General features: G+C 46.6%; 1 protein-coding gene across 4 annotated transcripts in view; it reads left to right on the forward strand.

Moving 5' to 3' along the window:
- Positions 1-25,046, forward strand: part of LOC139755136 (G-protein coupled receptor moody-like) — an 88,280-nt gene that overhangs the window by 50,861 nt on the left and 12,373 nt on the right. For all 4 annotated transcript variants that reach the window (XM_071673274.1, XM_071673275.1, XM_071673276.1 and 1 more), the window contains 8 exons: positions 8,390-8,540; positions 15,246-15,386; positions 17,577-17,696; positions 18,689-18,742; positions 19,853-19,980; positions 20,792-20,942; positions 22,078-22,174; positions 23,071-23,206. In XM_071673274.1, the coding sequence (XP_071529375.1) occupies positions 8,407-8,540; positions 15,246-15,386; positions 17,577-17,696; positions 18,689-18,742; positions 19,853-19,980; positions 20,792-20,942; positions 22,078-22,174; positions 23,071-23,206 (961 nt within the window). In that variant the 5' untranslated portion in view covers positions 8,390-8,406. The remainder of the gene's footprint in view (positions 1-8,389; positions 8,541-15,245; positions 15,387-17,576; positions 17,697-18,688; positions 18,743-19,852; positions 19,981-20,791; positions 20,943-22,077; positions 22,175-23,070; positions 23,207-25,046) is intronic.

Here is a 25,046-nt window from a genome sequence, read left to right on the forward strand (position 1 = left end):
CAGTCCTCTGTTATTGGTGCTGCCTCGCTAACGCGGGAGGTGGAGAATAGCATGAAATATATATATATATATATATATACATATATATATATATATATATATATATATATATATATATATATATATATATATGTGTGTGTGTGTGTGTGTGTGTATGTGTGTGTAGGAAGGTGGACAAGCACCCAAGCATTATTCATCATAGTAATGTGATATAAATAACGAGAGATCGCCTTACAGATGACACACTTTAATGTATACAGTGGGAGGGGATGTGTGTGCGCCTCCCTCCCCCTGCAACACGACCCTTGAACACGACCCTTGGTACGACCCTTGAGCTCGGTAGACGGTACGGTCTGTGGTGTGGTACGGTCTGTGGTGTGGTGCGGTCTGTGGTACGGTCTGTGGTGTGGTACGGTCTGTGGTGTGGTACGGTCTGTGGTGTGGTGCGGTCTGTGGTTTGGTGCGGTCTGTGGTGTGGTGCGGTCTGGCTTGGTGAGGGGGAATGTGGAGGTGGTGGTGGTCTTTTGTCCACCCAGACTATCCCCCCAACCACCACCACAACAATCATCTACCACATTTTCCACCACACCGGACGTGTTCTCCTTCGTATGTTGGTGGAGTCGCTTGACACACATACACACAGACGATATAATCTAAGAATAATGTTTCTCGTATTCATATATATATATATATATATATATATATATATATATATATATATATATATATATATATATATATTTATTTATTTTTTTTTTTTTTTTTCAAACTATTCGCCATTTCCCGCGTTAGCGAGGTAGCGTTAAGAACAGAGGACTGGGCCTTTTTTGGAATATCCTCACCTGGCCCCCTCTGATCCTTCTTTTGGAAAATTAAAAAAAAAAACGAGAGGGGAGGATTTCCAGCCCCCCGCTCCCTCCCCTTTTAGTCGCCTTCTACGACACGCAGGGAATACGTGGGAAGTATTCTTAATCCCCTATCCCCAGGGATTTATTTATTTATTTATTTATTTATTTATTTATTTATTTATATATATGGTGTTTGAGGTAAATTGCTATAACCAGTGAAAAGTTTTCATCAAGGATGCAAGGCATGTGTACGAGTAGGAAGAGAGGAAAGTGATTGGTTCTCAGTGAATGTAGGTTTGCGGCATGGGTGCGTGATGTCTCCATGATTGATTAATTTGTTTATGGATGGGGTGGTTAGGGAGCTGAATGCAAGACTTTTGGAGAGAGGGGCAAATATGCAGTCTGTTGTGGATAAGAGGGCTTGGGAAGTGAGTCAGTTGTTGTTCGCTGATGATACAGCGCTGGTGGCTGATTCGAGTGAGAAACTGCAAAAGTTGGTGACTGAATTTGGTAAAGTGTGTTAAAGAAAGCTGAGAGTAAATTTGAATAAGGGCAAGGTTATTAGGTTTAGTAGGGTTAAGGGACAGGTTATGTGGGAGGCAAGTTTGAATGGAGAAAAACTGGAGGAATTGAAGTGTTTTAGATATCTGGAAGTGGATTTAGTAGCGGAAGGAACCATGGAAACGGAAGTGAGTCACAGGGTGGTGGAGGGGGCGAAGGTTCTGGGAGCGTTGAAGAATGTGTGGAAGGCGAGAATCTTATCTCGGAGAGTAAAAATGGGTAAGTTTTAAGGAATAGTGGTTCCAACAATGTTATATGGTTGCGAAGCGTGGGCTATAGATAGGGTTGTGCGGAGGAGGGTGGATGTGTTGGAAATGAAATGTTTGAAGACAATATGTGGTGTGAGGTGGTTTGATCGAGTAAGTAATAAAAGGGTAAGAGAGATGTGTGGTAATAAAAAAGAGTGGTTGAGAGGGCAGAGTAGGGTGTATTGAAATGGTTTGGTCCCATGGAGAGCATGAGTGAGGAAAGATTGAAGAATAGGATATATGTGCCAGAGGTGGAGGGAACGAGAAGTGGGAGACCAAATTGGAGGTGGAAGGATGGAGTGAAAAAGATTTTGAGCGACCGGGGCCTGAACATACAGGAGGGTGAAAGGCGTGCAAGGAATAGAGTAGATTGGAACCATGTGGTATACCGGGGTCGACGTGCTGTCAATGGATTAAACCAGGGCATGTGAAGCTTCTGGGATAAACCATCGAAAGTTGTGTGGGGCCTGGATGTGGAAAGGGAGCTGTGATTTTGGTGCATTATACATGGCAGCTAGAGACTGAGTGTGAACGAATGGGGCCTTTGTTGTCTTTTCCTAGCGCTACCTCGCACACATGAGAGGGGAGGGGGTTGTTATTCCATGTGTGGCGAGGTGGCGATGGAAACAAATAAGGGCAGACAGTATGAATTATGTACATGTGTATATATGTATATGTCTGTGTGTGTATATATATGTATGTGTCTGTGTGTGTATATATATGTATACGTTAAGATGTATAGGTTTGTATATGTGCGTGTGTGGACGTGTATGTATATACATGTGTATGTGGGTGGGTTGGGCCATTCTTTTGTCTGTTTCCTTGCGCTACCTCGCTAACGCGGGAGAGAGCAACAAAGTATAATAAATAGAATAAATGAATATATATTCCATGTACGTTTTCCAGTAATGCGTCTGTATGTGGTTTTTAAAAAAACACATATGCATACGTTCTCTAGAGTGAGACCCATTCATTGTGTGTTCTCTCACTATAACCCTTACTATATACGTTCTTCAGTAGTTGTTCTCCCGTGTAGAACATGAAGAACTGAGAGAGAGAGATAGAGAGAGAGAGAGAGAGAGAGAGAGAGAGAGAGGGTGAGGGAGGGTGGGGGTTTAAGTAAGGAATGGGAGATGTGTGTGGGGGGGGGATGTTTGTGGGAGATGTGTGTGTGTGGGGGATGTTTGTGGGAGATGTGGGGTGGGGGGATGGGGGGTTCAGGAATCCATACGCCTCGGTCAGAAATCCAAGTGACGACGGGACAATACAATGCAATCCCGGGTCACCACTGACCCCACACCCGACACACACACACACACACACACACACACGTCCTGGTGGTGTTGGCCACATTTACTCTTGCTGCGGCTGCGGCTGCGGCTACGACTGCGGCTGCGGCTTCAGCTACGACTGCGGCTGCGGCTTCAGCTACGACTGCGGTTGCGGCTGCGGCTACGACTGCGGCTGCGGCTGCGGCTGCGACAGGGAGACTGACGAGGTCACCGCTGGGCTTCGAGAGCCGTGAGAAGTGCCCGAGTGAGATGGGGGAGAGGGAGGGGGGGAGGGGAGGAATGGGAGGGGGACAGGTGGGGGGAGGGTGGGGGGGTGGAGGAGGGGGGGTGGGGGGGTAGGTAACACGAGCAGCAGGACAGATGGCGCTGGTGTTGTTGTCATGCTGAACATTCCTCTCGTTGTTGTTGTTGTTGTTGTTGTTGTTGTTTCCCTGACGACGTTTTCTTCATCATGCTTCTCCCCCCCCTTCCCCCCCTCTCCCCCCCTCCACCCGACCCATATGTTGTAACTGTAAACATCACATATCTCGTTTTTCGTTTTTTCTTCTTTATCTCGTGAGTGCCGACTCCATCTCCCGTTTTCTATGCGTCCGCGGCAGCGAAAACCACGAAGAGTACCAGACCAAGACGTGTGTGTGTGGGGGGGGGGAAAGTTGTCACTGGCTATGTGCGTTGACGTAGATGTTTCCATGGCAGGTGTTGTGTGTGTGTGTGAGAGAGAGAGAGAGACAGAGAGACAGAGAGAGAGAGAGAGAGAGAGAGAGAGAGAGAGAGAGAGAGAGAGAGAGAGAGAGAGAGAGAGAGACTACATAACATGACCCTATAAGAATTACAAGAATAGCGTCGAGTATCCTTCTTCCATTCTCACACGATCTACATAAATCCTAATCCTTCTTTCTTACACTATATAAATCCTTAATCGGATTTACTTGACTATCCAAATCCTTATGAACCACTGCTCTACCATACGAACTAGTCTTTCGTAAGGAGGCAACGAGGGTAGTTAAGAATGATGGTTACGATAACGTTAATGAGTTAACTCCAAGCTGAGGTTGGGAAGTGTATCCACTGATGGGTTAAATAAGGATTGTGACAAACAACCAGTGTGTGGTTAGGTTAGTTAGAGATGGTTAGGTTACGTGTACGGTACAGGGTCGTACCGTTGTGCTCAAGGGCCGCACACCATCGTACTCAAGGGTCGCACACCGTCGTGCTCAAGGGTCGTACCGTCGTGCTCAAGGACCGCACACCGTCGTACTCAAGGGTCGTACACCGTCGTACTCAAGGGTCGTACACCGTCGTACTCAAGGGTCGTACACCGTCGTGCTCAAGGGTCGCACACCGTCGTGCTCAAGGGTCGTACCGTCGTGCTCAAGGGCCGCACACCGTCGTACTCAAGGGTCGTACACCGTCGTACTCAAGGGTCGTACACCGTCGTACTCAAGGGTCGTACACCGTCGTGCTCAAGGGTCGTAAACCGTCGTGCTCAAGGGTCGTACACCGTCGTACTCAAGGGTCGTACACCGTCGTGCTCAAGGGTCGTACACCGTCGTGGCTCAGGGGTCAAAAAACTCCTACGTCACGGAGAGGGTTGAACACTCCACCATAAGCAACATCATACATTTCTTGCCTTCCCTCACCACAGTTAGTGAGGTCCAGAGGGAGGCTGTCAAACCCAAGGGCTTCGTTGGCGACGACTTATGAGGCAATTCAGTCCACCACGGCCTTGAGGAGCAGCAGTTCACAGACAGCAGGGAGGGAGGGAGGGAGGCATTTGATGTACACGTCCAGCAGACTCTGGTGAGGTCTGGTCTGGTCTGGTCTGGTGGGGTCTTGTACCTCTCCTGGTCTGGTTTGCTCTGGTCTGGTCTGGTGGGATCTTGCACCTCTCCTGGTCTGGTCTGTTCTGGTCTGGTCTGGTGGGGTCTTGTAGCTCCTCTGGAGAGAGAGAGAGAGAGAGAGAGAGAGAGAGAGAGAGAGAGAGAGAGAGAGAGAGAGAGAGAGAGAGAGAGAGAGACCAGCATGATTAGACTCGAGAGAAGATAGCTTAAGGAAACGTTTTAAACTAATTTTTTTTTTTTCTTTTTTCCGCTGTCTCCCGCGTTTGCGAGGTAGCGCAAGGAAACAGACGAAAGAAATGGCCCAACCCACCCCCATACACATGCCTTGATTCAATCCACTGACAGCACGTCAAACCCGGTATACCACATCGATCCAATTCACTCTATTCTTTGCCCTCCTTTCACCCTCCTGCATGCTCAGGCCCCGATCACACAAAATCTTTTTCACTCCATCTTTCCACCTCCAATTTGGTCTCCCTCTTCTCCTCGTTCCCTCCACCTCCGACACATATATCCTCTTGGTCAATCTTTCCTCACTCATTCTCTCCATGTGACCAAACCATTTCAAAACACCCTCTTCTGCTCTCTCAACCACGCTCTTTTTATTTCCACACATCTCTCTTACCCTTACGTTACTCACTCGATCAAACCACCTCACACCACACATTGTCCTCAAACATCTCATTTCCAGCACATCCATCCTCCTGCGCACAACTCTATCCATAGTACACGCCTCGCAACCATACAACATTGTTGGAACCACTATTCCTTCAAACATACCCATTATATTGATAATTATGTTCTATCCGGGACACCATAAGGAATGGTGGTGAACTTAGCCATCCTCATAATGAAGTTATCAGATAATTATGATAATTATCAGACATCGACACATCCAAAACACGCAAAAAAAAAAGACAGATCCAATGTACAATTGAGTTATTAAGTGAAAAAGAACAATATGACATATGATAAATATATATATACAAAAGTCATCTGAGAAAGATAACTCATTTATTGTGCAACTGGGATGATAAGGACACATTCCATGTAAGTGATGGCTCATTTAACTGAAAACTTGATAAATGGTCAAAGTCAGTCCAGCTGGAATATAAATATCAATACTTTTCGCACTACAACATTCAAGCGATTAAGACACTCAATCAAAAAAATTCCTGTGTGACGCGGTAGCGACGGAAATGGATGAAGGAAGCAAGTATGAATACATATATATATATATATATATATATATATATATATATATATATATATATATATATATATATATATAACAAAATACTTTGAATTCATTTTACTGTGTTACCCTTGTGTCCTGAGCTTCGTGGATCCTTGAGATTAACTCATAAAAAAGTAACTATTTTGAGTATCATTTACAGAGTATCTGAGACGTAAAAAGATATCCATGAAAAAAAGATAGCTAGACAAATCCCTGAAGATCAGGTTATCTGACAACCTTGTGGCTCACATCAAGCCACACGACCTAACTAGGGCGGGGGTAGTTTGACCCCATGATTATGAAAGTACGACCCTTGAGCAAGAGTGGTACGACCCTTGAATATGAGGTTCGACCCTTGAACATGAGAGGTACGACCCTGGAAGATGAGGTACGACCCTTGAACATGACAGATACGACCCTTTGATATGAGGTACGACCCTTGAACATGAGAAGTACGACCCTGTAAGATGAGGTACAACCCTTGAACACGAGGTGCGACCCTTGAACATGAGAGGTGCCACCCTTGAACATGAGAGGTACGACCCTAGAGCATGAGAGATACGACTCTTGAACATGAGGTACGACCCTTGAACATGGGGTACGACCCTTTGATGTAACTGACTGGCTTTTGACAACCTGACCTCTAAGGGCTATGTCAAAGGTTATATAGAAAGGGTCGTTCCGTCTTGATCAAGGGTCGTACCCTCGTGTTCAAGGGTCGTACTCTCTTGATCAAGGGTCGTACCGCCGTGTTCAAGCGTCGTACTCTCTTGATCAAGGGTCGTACCCTCGTGTTCAAGGGTCGTACTCTCTTGATCAAGGGTCGTACCGCCGTGTTCAAGGGTCGTACCGACGTGTTCAAGCTGTTCAAATCCGGCCAAAAATCTGCGCATGCCAGAGGAACATCTTAAGGTCGATGTGTCTCCTTCATTGTCCAGGAATGAGGCATTATGAGGCAGTGAGGGTTCAGACGGCGAAGGGTAGCAATGAAGTCCAGCCGATGAGTGAGGAATGGTTTCCATAATGAGGCTTCCATGAGGAGGGAAGGTATGGGGCACTTAAAGGATGAGGGAGTGAGGATGCCAAGATATTGCACAAAAATGAGGTGACGAGATAGAGCAAAGATGAGGCGATGAGGTACCATCAATGAGGCAGCAACGAAAGCAAATTGCAAGAGGCTCAGATAGATCTTGATGGGGCACTGAATGGGGCACTTGTGGGGCACTGAATGGGGCACTGAATGGGGCACTAGTGGGGCACTGAATGGGGCAATAGTAGGGCACTGGTGGGGCACTGAATGGGGCACTGCTGGGGCACTGAATGGGGCACTACTGGGGCACTGGTGGGGGCACTGAATTGGGTAAGAGTGGAACACTGAATGGGGCATTGCTGGGGCACTGAATGGGGCATTGCTGGGGCACTGAATGGGGCACTGCTGGGGCACTGAATGGGGCACTGCTGGGGCACTGCTGGGGCACTGAATGGGGCACTGGTGGGGGCACTGAATGAAGCAGTGAGTTGACTGGTCCATCTGAAACCATAAGCAAGGCCTTCAGTGCAGTGATGTCGCTACGTGAGAGAGAGAGAGAGAGAGAGAGAGAGAGAGAGAGAGAGAGAGAGAGAGAGAGAGAGAGAGAGAGCCGTGAGTATTTCAAGTTATGGTATAGCACCTCTATAACAGGTCCTATACCCACCACTACTGCCAAGATCCTCATTATTCCACCCACAACCTCCTACCACACACGACCCACCACTGACCCTCCCTCACCACACACGACCCACCACTGACCCTCCCTCACCACACACGACCCACCACTGACCCTCCCTCACCACACACGACCCACCACTGACCCTCCCTCACCACACACGACCCACCACTGACCCTCCCTCACCACACACGACCCACCACTGACCCTCCCTCACCACACACGACCCACCACTGACCCTCCCTCACCACACACGACCCACCACTGACCCTCCCTCACCACACACGACCCACCACTGACCCTCCCTCACCACACACGACCCACCACTGACCCTCCCTCACCACACACGACCCACCACTGACCCTCCCTCACCACACACGACCCACCACTGACCCTCCCTCACCACACACGACCCACACTGACCCTCCCTCACCACACACGACCCACCACTGACCCTCCCTCACCACACACGACCCACCACTGACCTTCCCTCACCACACACGACCCACCACTGACCCTCCCTCACCCCACACGACCCACCACTGACCCTCCCTCACCCCACACGACCCACCACTGATCACACACGACCCACCACTATCCCAAATGTCTCTGTCAGAGACCCACAACTGACCTCCTGTTTCTCTCCCTCCTTCCAGGGGGTCGTCGTCCTAGCATGACCAACACCACCATGGAGCACCTACGGTCGTCCTTGGACGACTACCACCACGACGACCACCAGCACCACTACCTCAACGACAGCTGGGACGAGCCGTCGTGGGACGAGGCTGCAGACTCGGAGATTGCCAAGTGGGTGACGAGGTGGTACGGATGGTTGTCGTGCAATGTGTCGTACTGGGTCGTGGAAGGGGGTCGTGTTGCTGCCCACCCCCCCCCCCGGCCCCCCCTTCCTCGTACTGACTAATTCACATTAAAACGTGCACGACTATATCGTAGTTACCACCTTCTGTAGTGATGTAGTTAACGATTTCAGAGTCCTGAGTTTGGTTAACGAGCAGTAATATAGTTTGGTTAACGAGCAGTAATGGTAGTTTGGTTAACGAGCAGTAATGTAGTCTGGTTAACGAGCAGTAATGTAGTTTGGTTAACGAGCAGTAATGTAGTTTGGTTAACGAGCAGTAATGTAGTTTGGTTAACGAGCAGTAATGTAGTTTGGTTAACAAGCAGTAATGGTAGTTTGGTTAACGAGCAGTAATGTAGTCTGGTTCACGAGCAGTAATGTAGTTTGGTTAACGAGCAGTAATGTAGTCTGGTTAACGAGCAGTATTGTAGTTTGGTTAACGAGCAGTAATGTAGTCTGGTTAACGAGCAAAAATGTAGTCTAGTTAACGAGCAGTAATGTAGTTTGGTCAACGAGCAGTAATGGTAGTTTGGTTAACGAGCAGTAATGGTAGGTTGGTTAACGAGCAGTAATGGTAGTTTGGTTAACGAGCAGTGATGGTGGTTTGCCCCTTAAGTACTGTCGTAACCAGTAGTTCTCTTCATTCTGTATTCTTCCAGTTGCTCACGAGTTAAGTAATGAACAAAGTTGAAAGCGCCTGAATGTAAGTGCATCCTCAAGTAGTCTACTTAAGTAAAGTAACAGATTCCTGCTACTTCACTTACTTAAGTAAAGTAATAGTTTCCTGGTGATACGTCACTTACAATACTCACTCACTTTACTTAACGCTATGGAGACTTTAATTTTGACTTAGACCTTCCACCTTTACCAACACTTACATATTACATAAACCAGTCTATTGCAATTCTATAAGTAACTTTACTTAATTTCGACGTAAAGTTTCGTAGTAACAAAATGTTTTGCCTAAATTGGATTCACAAGTTTTCGGGCGATCTTTCTACACTTGAATACGTCGGTCCAGTCTCCTCCTCTCCCACTATCGAACCTTCCCAGTCAGCTTAAAACTCAGCTTAGAATATGAAAATAAGCTTAAAACTTAGTATGTCGATTATAGTTTTCCTTCAAGTATTTCATTGAAATGGATGAATCTATCATTGCCTCATGACTAGCGTGAGTCTCATGATATTCATCATCATAGCTTTCGCACGGTAAGGTCCACCATTGTTATCTTTACCTATCTTACTCACGTTTGCTTATCTTCTCTGAGGAATTCTTGTTCATCCTTCCCCTGTTGCCTTCAATAACTGGAGAGCTTAGGACGAGGTGTGGCTGACACTGAGGTCGTGATCTCTAACCTTCCTTCCTTCCTTCCTTCCTTCTAGCTTCCATTCTCTCACTCGGTTCTCCGTCCTATCTAGCGTCCTCTCCAGCCACTCTTTCTCCGTATTTCCCTGACAACAGCGGTGTATCCCACAGGGTTAGGTCCTGTCTCCTTCGCTCTTCTTCCTACACCTTCTTTTTTCTTTTCTAAGAAAGCGACGATTTCCTCTTTTTCAATAGGTCACTAAATGCAATCCTATGATAATGACCCGAGGCTTACACTCTCCTTGACTTCTGATGAACGTGATCTCTCTCTCTCTCTCTCTCTCTCTCTCTCTCTCTCTCTCTCTCTCTCTCTCTCTCTCTCTCTCTCTCTCTCTCTCTCTCTCTCTCTCTCTCCAACTAAGTTTGCGTGAAGAAAACTTTCTGTCTCGTTATGATGAAACATTGAGGTAGAGAGAGGTGAGATGACTGGCCACCAGAGAGCAGATAGTGCGGAGAGAGTGTGGTGGGTGAGAGGTGGCCAGGGAGAGGTACTGGCGAGTGAGAGGTTGGGAGGTACAGGTACTGACGAGTGAAAGGTTGGCAGGGAGAGGTACTGGCGAGTGAGAGGTTGGCAGGGAGAGGTACTGGCGAGTGAGAGGTGGCCAGGGAGACGTACTGGCGAGTGAGAGGTGGCCAGGGAGACGTACTGGCGAGTGAGAGGTTGGCAGGGAGAGGCACTGGCGAGTGAGAGGTTGGCAGGGAGAGGTACTGGCGAGTGAGAGGTTGGCAGGGAGAGGTACTGGCGAGTGAGAGGTTGGCAGGGAGAGGTACTGGCGAGTGAGAGGTTGGCAGGGAGAGGTACTGACGAGTGAGGTTGGGAGGCAGAGGTACTGGCGAGTGAGGTTGGGAGGTAGAGGTACTGGCGAGTGAGAGGTTGGCAGGGAAAGGTACTGACGAGTGAGAGGTTGGCAGGGAAAGGTACTGACGAGTGAGAGGTTGGCAGGGAGAGAGTGTGGCGAGTGAGAGGTTGGCAGGGAGAGAGTGTGGCGAGTGAGAGGTTGGCAGGGAGAGAGTGTGGCGAGTGAGAGGTTGGCAGGGAGAGAGTGTGGCGAGTGAGAGGCTGGCAGGGAGAGAGTGTGGCGAGTGAGAGGCTGGCAGGGAGAGAGTGTGGCGAGTGAGAGGCTGGCAGGGAGAGAGTGTGGCGAGTGAGAGGTTGGCAGGGAGAGAGTGTGGCGAGTGAGAGGTTGGCAGGGAGAGAGTGTGGCGAGTGAGAGGTTGGCAGGGAGAGAGTGTGGCGAGTGAGAGGCTGGCAGGGAGAGAGTGTGGTGAGTGAGAGGCTGGCAGGGAGAGAGTGTGGCGAGTGAGAGGTTGGCAGGGAGGGAGTGTGGCGAGTGAGAGGTTGGCAGGGAGAGAGTGTGGCGAGTGAGAGGTTGGCAGGGAGAGAGTGTGGTGAGTGAGAGGCTGGCAGGGAGAGAGTGTGGTGAGTGAGAGGCTGGCAGGGAGAGAGTGTGGCGAGTGAGAGGCTGGCAGGGAGAGAGTGTGGCGAGTGAGAGGCTGGCAGGGAGAGAGTGTGGTGAGTGAGAGATACTGGTGAGTGAGAGTTAGGCAGGCAGGGAGAGGTTGTGGCGGCCAAGGAATGAGAGTCATGAGTGCGAGTGAGAGCACAGCTGAGGATAAGCGTCAGGATCAACAGAGTGTCAGCTGCTGACGACAGAACTGTGTCAGCCAACAGCTGAGGGGAGGTTCCTGCCTCAGCGACATGAGGAAGATGTTGTGAGGTGACCCTCATAACACGCTAGTCTCTCCCTCATTACGCCCTTATGAGTTATAGATACGGTCACTTACACTTATGCCATTACTACTCTTATACTGCACACTTATGTTCACCAGTATAAGTGGATACACACACACACACACACACACACACACACACACACACACACACACACGTATACATACCCATACATTTCAACGTATACATACATATACATATATACACATGTACATATTCATACTTGCTACCTTCATCCATCCTCGCCGCCACCCCGCCATACATGATATATATATATATATATATATATATATATATATATATATATATATATATATATATATATATATATATATATATATATATATATGAAAGCCGGCAAGGCAGCAGGTTTGGATGGTATTGCAGTGGAATTTATTAAAAAAGGGGGTGACTGTATTGTTGACTGGTTGGTAAGGTTATTTAATGTATGTATGACTCATGGTGAGGTGCCTGAGGATTGGCGGAATGCGTGCATAGTGCCATTGTACAAAGGCAAAGGGGATAAGAGTGAGTGCTCAAATTACAGAGGTATAAGTTTGTTGAGTATTCCTGGTAAATTATATGGGAGGGTATTGATTGAGAGGGTGAAGGCATGTACAGAGCATCAGATTGGGGAAGAGCAGTGTGGTTTCAGAAGTGGTAGAGGATGTGTGGATCAGGTGTTTGCTTTGAAGAATGTATATGAGAATTACTTAGAAAAGCAAATGGATTTGTATGTAGCATTTATGGATCTGGAGAAGGCATATGATAGAGTTGATAGAGATGCTCTGTGGAAGGTATTAAGAATATATGGTGTGGGAGGCAAGTTGTTAGAAGCAGTGAAAAGTTTTTATCGAGGAGGTAAGGCATGTGTACGTGTAGGAAGAGAGGAAAGTGATTGGTTCTCAGTGAATGTAGGTTTGCGGCAGGGGTGTGTGATGTCTCCATGGTTGTTTAATGTGTTTATGGATGGGGTTGTTAGGGAGGTGAATGCAAGAGTTTTGGAAAGAGGGGCAAGTATGAAGTCTGTTGGGGATGAGAGAGCTTGGGAAGTGAGTCAGTTGTTGTTCGCTGATGATACAGCGCTGGTGGCTGATTCATGTGAGAAACTGCAGAAGCTGGTGACTGAGTTTGGTAAAGTGTGTGAAAGAAGAAAGTTAAGAGTAAATGTGAATAAGAGCGAGGTTATTAGGTACAGTAGGGTTGAGGGTCAAGTTAATTGGGAGGTGAGTTTGAATGGAGAAAAACTGGAGGAAGTAAAGTGTTTTAGATATCTGGGAGTGGATCTGGCAGCGGATGGAACCATGGAAGCGGAAGTGGATCATAGGATGGGGAAGGGGGCGAAAATTCTGGGAGCCTTGAAGAATGTGTGGAAGTCGAGAACATTATCTCGGAAAGCAAAAATGGGTATGTTTGAAGGAATAGTGGTTCCAACAATGTTGTATGGTTGCGAGGCGTGGGCTATGGATAGAGTGGTGCGCAGGAGGATGGATGTGCTGGAAATGAGATGTTTGAGGACAATGTGTGGTGTGAGGTGGTTTGATCGAGTAAGTAACGTAAGGGTAAGAGAGATGTGTGGAAATAAAAAGAGCGTGGTTGAGAGAGCAGAAGAGGGTGTTTTGAAATGGTTTGGGCACATGGAGAGAATGAGTGAGGAAAGATTGACCAAGAGGATATATGTGTCGGAGGTTGAGGGAACGAGGAGAAGAGGGAGACCAAATTGGAGGTGGAAAGATGGAGTGAAAAAGATTTTGTGTGATCGGGGCCTGAACATGCAGGAGGGTGAAAGGAGGGCAAGGAATAGAGTGAATTGGAGCGATACCGGGGTTGACGTGCCGTCAGTGGATTGAATCAGGGCATGTGAAGCGTCTGGGGTAAACCATGGAAAGCTGTGTAGGTATGTATATTTGCGTGTGTGGACGTATGTATATACATGCGTATGGGGGTGGGTTGGGCCATTTCTTTCGTCTGTTTCCTTGCTCTACCTCGCAAACGCGGGAGACAGCGGCAAAAAAAAAAAAAAAAAAAAAATATATATATATATATATATATATATATATATATATATATATATATATATATATATATATATATATATATATATATATATACATATATATGTATATATGTATATATATATATACATAAAACGCCCATACACGCACATATACATACATATACATATCAACATATACATACAGAGACATATACATATCTTTAGTACGCCAGATGTATTGTCTGAATGCGTGGAACAATGTTAATGATTTCAAGTTTATAATAAACCAGTTTCTTAGCTTTTAATGTTAATGTCTTAACAAAATTAGTTTTATTCTTTATATCTTGATAAAACTAGTTTTATTGTTAATATCTAGATAAAACTAGTTTTATTATTAATATCTTAATACAATTAGTTTTATTGTTACTCTTAATAAAACTAATTTTACGTTAGTATCTTAATAAAACTAGTTTTATTGCTGATAATGAGACTGGTTTTGTTATCTTAATAAAACTAATTTTATTGTTAACATCTTAATAAAAACTATTTTTATTGTTAATGTCTTAATAGAATTAGTTTTATTGTTTATGTCTTAGTAAAACTAGTTTTATTGTTAATATCTTAATAAGATTAGTTTTATTGTAAATATCTTAATAAAAGCTGGTTGTATTGTTGTCTTAATAAAACTAGTTTTGTTAATATCTTAATAAAACTAGTTTTATTGTTAATATCTTAATAAAAGCTAGTTTTATTGTTATCTTATAAAATTAGTTTTATTGTTAATGTCTTAATGAAACTAGTTTTATTGTTAACTCTAACAATATCAGGTTTATATGTTTGGTAAATGTCAGAACCAGTTTATAACTCTGGCACTTTTTAACACTACCAATATATTAACCTATTAATAACATTGAGAATATTAAGACTCATCTCAATATATTTAACATGAGTTGCTATGAGTTTTAACATAGTTAACATAATTAACATCATTATTTTCATCGGTTTGATAATATTTATATACACTAAAGATAAGACTTGATGTACATTACACTATACTCGACTTGATATACATTAAGCTATCCTCTAATGTTGATATTTTCGCATAAAAAATGGTTAAGAGATAACACCTATATATCCTATATCATATATACCCTTAGAGTTATTATATAATGGTATATCTAAGAGACATGTTGGGCCTCGTTAGTTCTGCCCACGTAACTAATGTGAGACGAGGGTTAACAAGTGGTTTGGTTAATGGTCGTTTGGCTGTGTGATCGCTGGGTAGTATGGGTCGACCTTGAAACTACCACAAACTCCCCAGTCTTATGATCATATACTCCCCAAACTCACCAGTGGGGTAATTCATCTCTCCCCTCCCTCAACACCCCAGTAAGGTAACCCATCTCTCCCCAACACCCCAGTAGAGTAATCCCCCCCTCCCCTCCCCTCCGCTCACCAAGCAAGCACCCCAGTACAATAATCACCTCCCCACACGTCTCCCCACCAGCATCACCCCAGTATAGTAACCCCTCCCCTTCCGTTTCCCTCCCCCTCCTGCAGGATGTCGCGTGGGGTGGCCACCTTTATTGCTGTGCTCTTCACCGGGTACCTGGTGCTGGGTCTGACTGGCAACTTCCTCACCATCCTAGCGCTCCTTCGTTGCCCCAGGGTCAGGAACGTCACGGCTGCCTTCATCATCAGGTAACACGCTCCCTCACCCGCTCCGTAAGTAGCTTCCGCAGGTGCCTTGAGGAAGTTATAAAACCGCATTAGACTTTTAGGAAGACGTAGAGTTTTTTCTTTGTCTTTTTTTTTAGCAGCCTTAGAAGACCTTGCAGAGCCTTAGATACTTCCAGATACCTTCTGGAAGCCCTGGGATGCCCTTAGAGAGCCCTGGAAACCTGGCTGAGACCTTTGGAATCCCTTAGAAGTCTTGAGGGATCCCTAGCTTCCTCCCAAGAGTCTTTTGGTAGCCCAAGAAGAACTTCGGGGCCTTACGTACCCGTAAGAACCTAACAATTCCCCTCCAAGACCCCATTAACCCCAGAGAATCTCGAATGGTCTGTTTGCGGGTCTTTTCGGCAGCCTCCAGAATGCTTTTCGGTAGCCTCGAAAAAGATCTTTGGCAGTGTCTGGAACGCCTTGAGCAGCCTCCTGGAGATTTGTGGCAGCTTCCAGGAAACCCCTGGCAGCTTCCAGAAGAGTCTTAGCAGCCTCCAGTGGGCATCTGGCATTCTTCAGAAGACATTTAGTTGCCTCCAGTAGATATTTGGCATCTTCCAGATGACCTTCGCAGCTTCCAGAAGATCTTTGCCAACTTCCAGAGGACCATAGATAGCACCATAAGACCACAGTAGTTCAGGTAGCCTCACTCGTCTTCAAGAAGCTTCGTCTTTCCTTCAGTAGCCTAATAAATCCTGAAGGATCTTCAGAAATCCTCACATAGACTTATAAGTCTTGACTGAGAGTAGACCCAAAAGACTTGACGTAGTCCAAGCCTACTCTCTTACCCTCCTTAACCTTTAGGTAGTCTTGTAGTCTGCTCTGTCCGCAAGTAGTCCCCCAGAAGTCTTCATGTAGACATATGTGTTCTTATGACTTCTACGTGTAACCTCATCAATCGTCATGTAGTCCACACATATGGAGAACTCCAATAACCTCTCAAGTATCTCTACTAATATTCAAGTAGTCTCGACTTTTCCTAGTAGTCTTAGATGTCCTTATATAGCCCAATGTCATATCAGATAGCCTATCCAATCCTTGAGTAGACCCACTCATACAGTAGCTTCAAAAGTCTTACGATAGTTTCAGAGGACTTCAGCCCTGAAGGTGTGTCTATAATTCTTTCTTTGTTACCTTGTTGCCAGAGGCAGCCTCACTCGTCCCTAGTTCCCCCACGGTACCCTACGCCTCATAAGGTCCTCATAAGGTTCTCAAGTTCCCTCATGAACAACCGTCAACAGACTTAAGGCTTCCTGGAGCAGTCTCCACGAATCCTCAAACTGCTTTACAGTGCTTCATGAAGCTTCATGGAAGAGTCTTCAGGTAGCCTTGATAAGTTCTCAGAAAGCTTCGCAGATGACCTGTTCGATCTGATCAAAGACAACCTCAATCTTTAGCTTCGAAGCGAGCTTCACTGAGAGTGAAGATGTTTCGCTCAAGTGTGAGTGAAGAGTCGTCGGTTGCTACAGTAATCCAGTAGTTGTCTTTATGTGCCCCACGTTCTGTTAGTGTTGTACCCTCCAGTGTCTCTACGTCAGCCATAGTGACGCCACTAATTTCTCCATCCTTCAAGAATTTCGCTCAGAACAACGCATTTTTTTTTAAGTGGTTCCAGAGTCTTTGACGTCTTGAAATCCAGTTCGATTCTGTGCTCCATTGGTAGATATTTTTTTTTACATAAGTATTCCTAAGTACTTTTTTCACATTGAGAGAAAATTCCTTAGTAAAAACAAAAAAGAGAAGTTTCCATTATAACTTTATTCATTCCAGACCTCGGAACTAAATCTGTTCTTATTTCGTGAGGAAAACATACTTTCTTTTCAGAAGTTTCTCATAGGTTCCCCTCCCCCACTCCCACCAGTGGGGTTCAGCACCCCAGTTTTCTAGTAGATTCCAGTCCCAGGTACCCCAATAAGTTCCAGCCCCAAAGTTTCCCAATTAGTTCTAACCCTAAGTTTCCCAGTGACTTCCAGTTTTCCGATAGATTCCAGCCCCCAGCTTTCCCAGCAAGTTCTAACACCAGCCCCCTTAGTTTTCCAGTAGGCACCAGCCCTCAAGTTTCCCAGTAAGTTCCACCCTTATGTTTCCAGTCGGTTCCAGCCCCTAGCTTCTGCTATGCTGTTCCAGCAGCGGTAGATTTTTATGAACTATTTCTTTGGCTCATTCCAGTCTATGTGTGGCAGACTTCCTCTTCTGCGTCCTGGTGTTGCCGTGGGAAGTGTCCAGGTTCCTGGCCGGCAAGTGGATATGGGGGGAGGGTTGGATATGCACCCTCTTCCCCTTACTAAGGTAAGAACCTCCCATTTCTACAGTCGCTTCCCCTACTTGCTTAGGTGAGTCTGCCCACTATAATCCTCCTCCTCCTCCTCCTCCTCCTCCTCCTCCTCCGTCAGACGAGGCTCCTCCAAGCCTATCCCTCCCCCTGAGGTGAAAACTACAACCCACGTCATCATGTACATACTCTCAAGGAATGACTGACCGACTGACTGACTGACTGACTGATTGACTGACTGACTAAATGACTGAACCTAAGACTAAAAGGCAGGTTACAGACTGACCTAAGCCCTGGAATCAATGACTGAACATAAGCAAGGAACATTGAACAATCCGAGTCTTGTCAAAGAACAGGTAACAGTGTGAACCTATGCCAGAGAACAAGGAATAATCCGGTCCAACTCAGTGAACAAGGAAGGATTGCAAAACTACACAGGTAACAAGTAGCAGTCCAAACCTAGGCAGTCTGAGCCTCAGACAGACATACAGGCTCAGTCCTACTAGCCAGCCACACGAACAAAATGACAGACAAAGAGAAACGAAGATAGGACAACCGAGAGAGAGAGAGAGAGAGAGAGAGAGAGAGAGAGAGAGAGAGAGAGAGAGAGAGAGAGAGAGAGAGAGAGAGAGAGAGAGTTACCCATTAAATGAATTTACCTACATTCTAGCCTAACCTAACCCAAACCTAACCTAGTGTATTCTTTCTTAACCTACCCTGTCTTAACTTACCCTAACTTGTTCTATCTTAGCCTATCCTAACCTAATCTGACCTATCCTGTCTTCTTTCGACCTATCCTACCTACACCTAGGCTAACCTATTATACTATCTTAACCTAACCTAACGTAACTTATCTTACATTAACATAACGTAATCTAACCTAACCTATCCAAAACTATCTCAAACTAACCTAATGCAACCCATCCTATATCAACTTAACCTAACCTAACCTATCCTATCTTAACCTATCCTATCTTAACCTAACTTAACCTAGCTACATATATTACAGGTACTGGAACGTGGCCGTCTCCCTGCTCTCCATAGCCATGATTACCATCAACAGGTGAGTCTACAACCTCCCCTTAAACAACCACAACCCCCACCCCCTCCAACAACAACAATAACAACAACTTCGATCCTCTCCGTCCCCCCCCCTCCTACCCCCAACACATCCGTTTTGTTTACTTCAAGTTTACACATAAGACCAATATTCGTGTTTACACTTCATATTCACTCGCAATCAACTCCAATATTCGCATTTACTTAATAAATATTCGTATTTACATTTCAAGTTTACTCGTAATCAACACTTCAGGTTTGAACATAAAAACTTGAACATATCAGCACCAAATATATTCATGTTTACACTTCATAAGTCGCGATGCATTTACACAAACACTTCAGATTTACATCTTAGCCTTATTATTTCCAGTGTAACTCTTGATCCACGTACTGTTTTGCAACACTTTATTGTTATTTTCTTTATTTCTTTTAGGATGGCATAATTTGTTGATAACACATGCATTGTATGTAACAATATCTAAGTATATAGTACTGTGTATATCATAATGTATTTATGTATTTCTTTCCGATTTCTATGTATATGAATACATTATCTTTCTGTTACTATCAGTTTCTACGTGTAGTATACCATGATATATGATTTCTTGCCGTTTTCTGTGTATGACACCATGTTTTTTATACCCGTCTCCCTGTATCATTTTTTGTTTAGTATACCATCTTCTATTAATACGTTTTCTCTCCGTTTTCTGTGTATGGAACCATGTTTTTATATATTTTCTTTCTGTATTTTTCGTTATATTATCATATACATGAATATATTTTATTTACGTTTCTGAATCATTATTTAAGAAGAGTCTTTTTTCTTTTCCTAATGGACTTCTGTGTTTTGTTTGCCCATTACACCCCATGATAATTATGCTTTGCCCAATACGTGTTCCCCATACCCATTAAGCTCTCTCTCTCTCTCTCTCTCTCTCTCTCTCTCTCTCTCTCTCTCTCTCTCTCTCTCTCTCTCGTTGGAGGCTCCAATCACGGAAAAAAAAGGTCCACCTATCTATCCATCTATCTGTCTATCTGGGTGTTTATCTATCTATCTATCTAGCTACCTACCCATCTATTTCTAAATCTATTTCTGTGGTTCGCTCGGCAGGTACATTATGATCGCCCACTTCAGCGTGTACAAGCTAGTGTACCGCAAGGCCTGGATAGCTCTCATGATAGCCTTCTGCTGGGTCTTCGCCTTCGTCATGCTCCTGCCTACCCTCCTTAGCAAATGGGGTCAGTACGGTGCGCTGCGGTACGGTACGGTACGGTACGGTACGGTAGGGTACGGTACGGTACGGTGCGCTGCGGTACGGTACGGTACAGTACGGTACGGTACGGTACGGTACGGTACCATACGTAGATAAAGATACCTCGAGAGATAGAGAGATGGGTAGTTAGACATTGACAGATAGATATAGATCACTAGGTACGTGGATAGATAGATAGATAGATAGATAGATAGACTTTATGTGTACTCACCACTTCAGTATCTGTGTGCTTTATTCGTCACCTGTACCGTACCGTATTTGTGGTACAGTGTGGTGCACTAGGGGTCTGTGTGGTACAGTATGGTACACTAACATTAATGCAGCACGCTGTAGTGCGCTACGATCAGCAAGGTACGCTAAAACGCCAACAAGGTAAGGTGAATATGGTACACCGTACCGTATTGACTGCACCTCTCACCGGTACAGTTCGGTATATTAGAGATCAGCAGGGTACACCACGGTACAGTGGAATATATTAACTTACGGTACACTTTTTAATCCTTCACTTTGCCTACACTCATCACCAAATATGTACCACAGACTCATTGTGTGCCTCATTCACCACTCATAACTCACCCGCCAGACTCATCACGTGCCTCACTCACCACTCATAACTCATTATTATAATTAATGACCAGTAATGACCCTAATCCTCATTACTATTCATCACAAAGGATCATTAACACCCCGACATACACACACACACACACACACACACACATCGTGTGATAACATACCGGCACTGAAGCAAATGTTTCGAACCCGTGTTCACTCAGGGAGGTTCGGGTTCGACCGCCGCCTTCAGACCTGCTCGATCCTGGACGAGGAGAACAAGTCTCCGAAGCAGGTTTTGTTCGGTCTGGGCTTCTGCGTCCCAGCCATCATCATCGTCATCTGCTACTCCCTCATCTTCTACGTCATCCACAAGTGGGTAACGTGCACGTGTTCACGACATTTACGTAGTGTAGGTAACGCATTACCTCCTCGAACGTGTTCACGTGAATGTGGTGTTTTGCTTCGAGTCTGGTTCAGTGTTTCAGTGCAGGGTTATGAGCAGGTTGTGAAGCAGTTGATGATATAACTGGAGAGAGAGAGAGAGAGAGAGAGAGAGAGAGAGAGAGAGAGAGAGAGAGAGAGAGAGAGAGATGGGGGAGGGGTCCTTGGTGTCACTGAAAATGTGTAGCGGGTGGTTGACTTGTGCACTGAAAGACGAAGTGTGTGGTGCCATGTGCTAGATGGGGCGCGTGTAAAGGAGAGGTTGTTGGACGTGAACGTGATAGATGGGAAATTGGTAATGACGGGATGTCGGTGGTATGAGCCAAGGTATATATAACTGTCAAGGTAAACCATTTAGTAGTTTACACATGTGACTTGACCATGGTTCCCAGGCTCTGGTTTCAAAGCCTTATACATGACACCTAGGAAGTGGATGGCTGCAAGCGAAGCTAAGTAAAAACAATATTAGTTATCATTATTACCATTATCACTATCATCATAATCATTATTATCAGTGTTATTATTAATGTTATTATCATTTCTATAATTATCAAGTCATTATCACGAAAGAGCAGAGATCATTTATGGTAGACTGACTTATTCGTAACTGTGCTGCATCTTCTTAATTTGTTTAATTCACAAATAACATCAATAAATTAATTAATCCTTCAAGAGGCTCACCAACTCCAAGTATTGTGAAGTAGACACACTCGGCCGCCATGCCTTCCTGATCTTGTACATGTAGGAAATTACCCCTTCCTGACCACTGTTGGTCTATGATGGTCCTATGATGGCCCCCCCCTGGTCCTATGGTGGCCCGTCTGGTCCTATGATGGCCCGTCTGGTCCTATAATGGCCCGTCTGGTCCTATGGTGGCCCGTCTGGTCCTCCTCTAGTGAAAAAGGGTTTATCAGTTATGTTAAGCTTCAGTTAAGCTGATGAACAACTTTGGCCAACCCGCGTTCACCTCCAGTGAGAGGGAGGGAAATGGAGGAGGGTCTTCCACCCACCTGACTCTCTAGTGGGGTCATCTGCCACCTCCTGCTGACAACACCTCTTGTTCCAGGTCGGAGAAGCGGATGCGCCAACACAGCTCCCGCAGCATGAACGGTGCGCATCCCTCTGGTCCCTCCCTCCAGTCGCAACCCAGAGTTCCAGGAAAGGTAAGTTATGATTGGTCAACACGGGAGGATGACCCTCAGATCTGGTGCGCTGGCTGGGTGCAGCGCCAGCATCTGAACCCCGGGTTGGTGTTGGCTGTGTATGTGTGTGTGTGTGTGTGTGTGTGTGTGTGTGTGTGTGTGTGTTAAGGAGGGTGTCTGTATGTGATCGCCCCACAATTGTGATGCCTGCTGGGCTGGGGCTGACGCACAGTATCTGATCATGGTAAGGTGTCAGGGTATGACCCCCCCCCCCCCCCCAGTGAGGAAACCCCCTCACGTGATCACTCCCGGTCATGACCTCCTGACCACCATGTGGGGCCTGAGGTCACCTCATCCCCCACCACCTTCTCTTTCCAGCCTGACCACCCCCCACCCCTCCCTCCTCCTCTGTGTCACCTACTGACGAGTCTCTCTCTCTCTCTCTCTCTCTCTCTCTCTCTCTCTCTCTCTCTCTCTCTCTCTCTCTCTCTCTCTCTCTCTCTCTCTCTCTCTCTCTCTCTCTCTCATCTTTCTGGATTCGTGTTGATGTCCCCCCTCTGATGTTCGTGCTGACTTCATCTTCTGGCTGACGCCCTCATGCCCTCCTCCTGGTGAGGCTGACGCCCCCATGCCCTCCTCCTGGTGAGGCTGACGCCCTCATGCCCTCCTCCTGGTGAGGCTGACGCCCTCATGCCCTCCTCCTGGTGAGGCTGACGCCCTCATTCCCTCCTCCTGGTGAGGCTGACGCCCTCATGCCCTCCTCCTGGTGAGGCTGACGCCCCCATGCCCTCCTCCTGGTGAGGCTGACGCCCCCATGCCCTCCTCCTGGTGAGGCTGACGCCCCCATGCCCTCCTCCTGGTAAGGCTGACGCCCTCCGCCCCCCTCCTGACCAACCTTCTGTTCTTCCCTCCTGCAGGTGGAGCGCGAGGCCCGACGACGCAGGAATGAGTGGCGCATCACCAAGATGGTCCTCATCATCTTCATCGCCTTCCTCATCACCTACCTGCCCATCACCCTGGTCAAGAACCTGGACAAGAAGGTCGACTACCCAGGTGAGGTCACCCTAGTGCAGGGTACCAGGTCCATACTAACTAGTACCAGGTGGAACTAGGGAGACTTGAATACTAAGGGAGACTTAGGTACCACGTAGGATCAAGTGTACCAGGGGAGAGATAAGGGTACGACCATTAACCAGGAGATACCAGGGCTCCTAGACCAGAGGGATGTGGACCAGGTACGACCAATAACCAGGAGATACCAGGGCCCTTAAACCAGAGGGATGTGGGATGTGGTGGGAGATTAAGGACGCCTCGTGAGATCAGAAGTAAGAGAGGAAACTGGACATCAGACGAGACCAGATGTGACGAGACCAGATGTGACGAGACCAGATGCGACGAGACCAGATGTGACGAGACCAGATGTGACGAGACCAGATGTGACGAGACCAGATGTGATCTGGAATATTGATAATAGACAGACCAAGTTTGGTCTGGGTGTGGGTCTCGAGACACAGAGGCCAGGGAAAGATCAGAGAACACATGACGCCAAGTATCAGGACACATGACGCCAAGTATCAGGGCACATGACGCCAAGTATCAGGGCACATGACGCCAAGTATCAGGGCACATGACGCCAAGTATCAGGGCACATGACGCCAAGTATCAGGGCACATGACGCCAAGTATCAGGGCACATGACGCCAAGTATCAGGACACATGACGCCAAGTATTAGGGCACATGACGCCAAGTATCAGGGCACATGACGCCAAGTATCAGGGCACATGACGCCAAGTATCAGGACACATGACGCCAAGTATCAGGACACATGACGCCAAGTATCAGGGCACATGACGCCAAGTATCAGGGCACATGACGCCAAGTATCAGGACCTGTTCGTCTTATCCGTGGCTGGGTGAGGCCAGTAGCACAGCAGAGTAAACAAGACCACGAAGTAACAGACCAGACATCATGTGACGTAGAGTTACACAGACCATACAGACCCACACGAGGACCACGAGGGAGTTGATGATACACAAGGTGTGGCCAGAACCTGGGACCAGGTCAGCATAGAACCAGGTATGACTAGAAACAAGGTGAGGCCAGAACCTGGGACCAGGTCAGCATAGAACCAGGTATGACTAGAAACAAGGTGAGGCCAGAACCTGGGACCAGGTCAGCATAGAACCAGGTATGACTAGAAACAAGGTGAGGCCAGAACCTAGGACCAGGTCAGCATAGAACCAGGTATGACTAGAAACAAGGTGAGGCCAGAACCTGGGACCAGGTCAGCATAGAACCAGGTATGACTAGGAACAAGGTGAGGCCAGAACCTGGGACCAGGTCAGCATAGAACCAGGTATGACTAGGAACAAGGTGAGGCCAGAACCTGGGACCAGGTCAGCATAGAACCAGGTATGACTAGGAACAAGGTGAGGCCAGAACCTGGGACCAGGTCAGCATAGAACCAGGTATGACTAGGAACAAGGTGAGGCCAGAACCTGGGACCAGGTCAGCATAGAACCAGGTATGACTAGGAACAAGGTGAGGCCAGAACCTGGGACCAGGTCAGCATAGAACCAGGTATGACTAGAAACAAGGTGAGGCCAGAACCTGGGAACAGGTCAGCATAGAACCAGGTATGACTAGAAACAAGGTGAGGCCAGAACCTAGGACCAGGTCAGCATAGAACCAGGTATGACTAGAAACAAGGTGAGGCCAGAACCTGGGACCAGGTCAGCATAGAACCAGGTATGACTAGGAACAAGGTGAGGCCAGAACCTGGGACCAGGTCAGCATAGAACCAGGTATGACTAGAAACAAGGTGAGGCCAGAACCTAGGACCAGGTCAGCATAGAACCAGGTATGACTAGAAACAAGGTGAGGCCAGAACCTG

Source organism: Panulirus ornatus, chromosome 18 (assembly GCF_036320965.1).
Source record: "Panulirus ornatus isolate Po-2019 chromosome 18, ASM3632096v1, whole genome shotgun sequence".
NCBI classification, from domain to species: domain Eukaryota; kingdom Metazoa; phylum Arthropoda; class Malacostraca; order Decapoda; family Palinuridae; genus Panulirus; species Panulirus ornatus.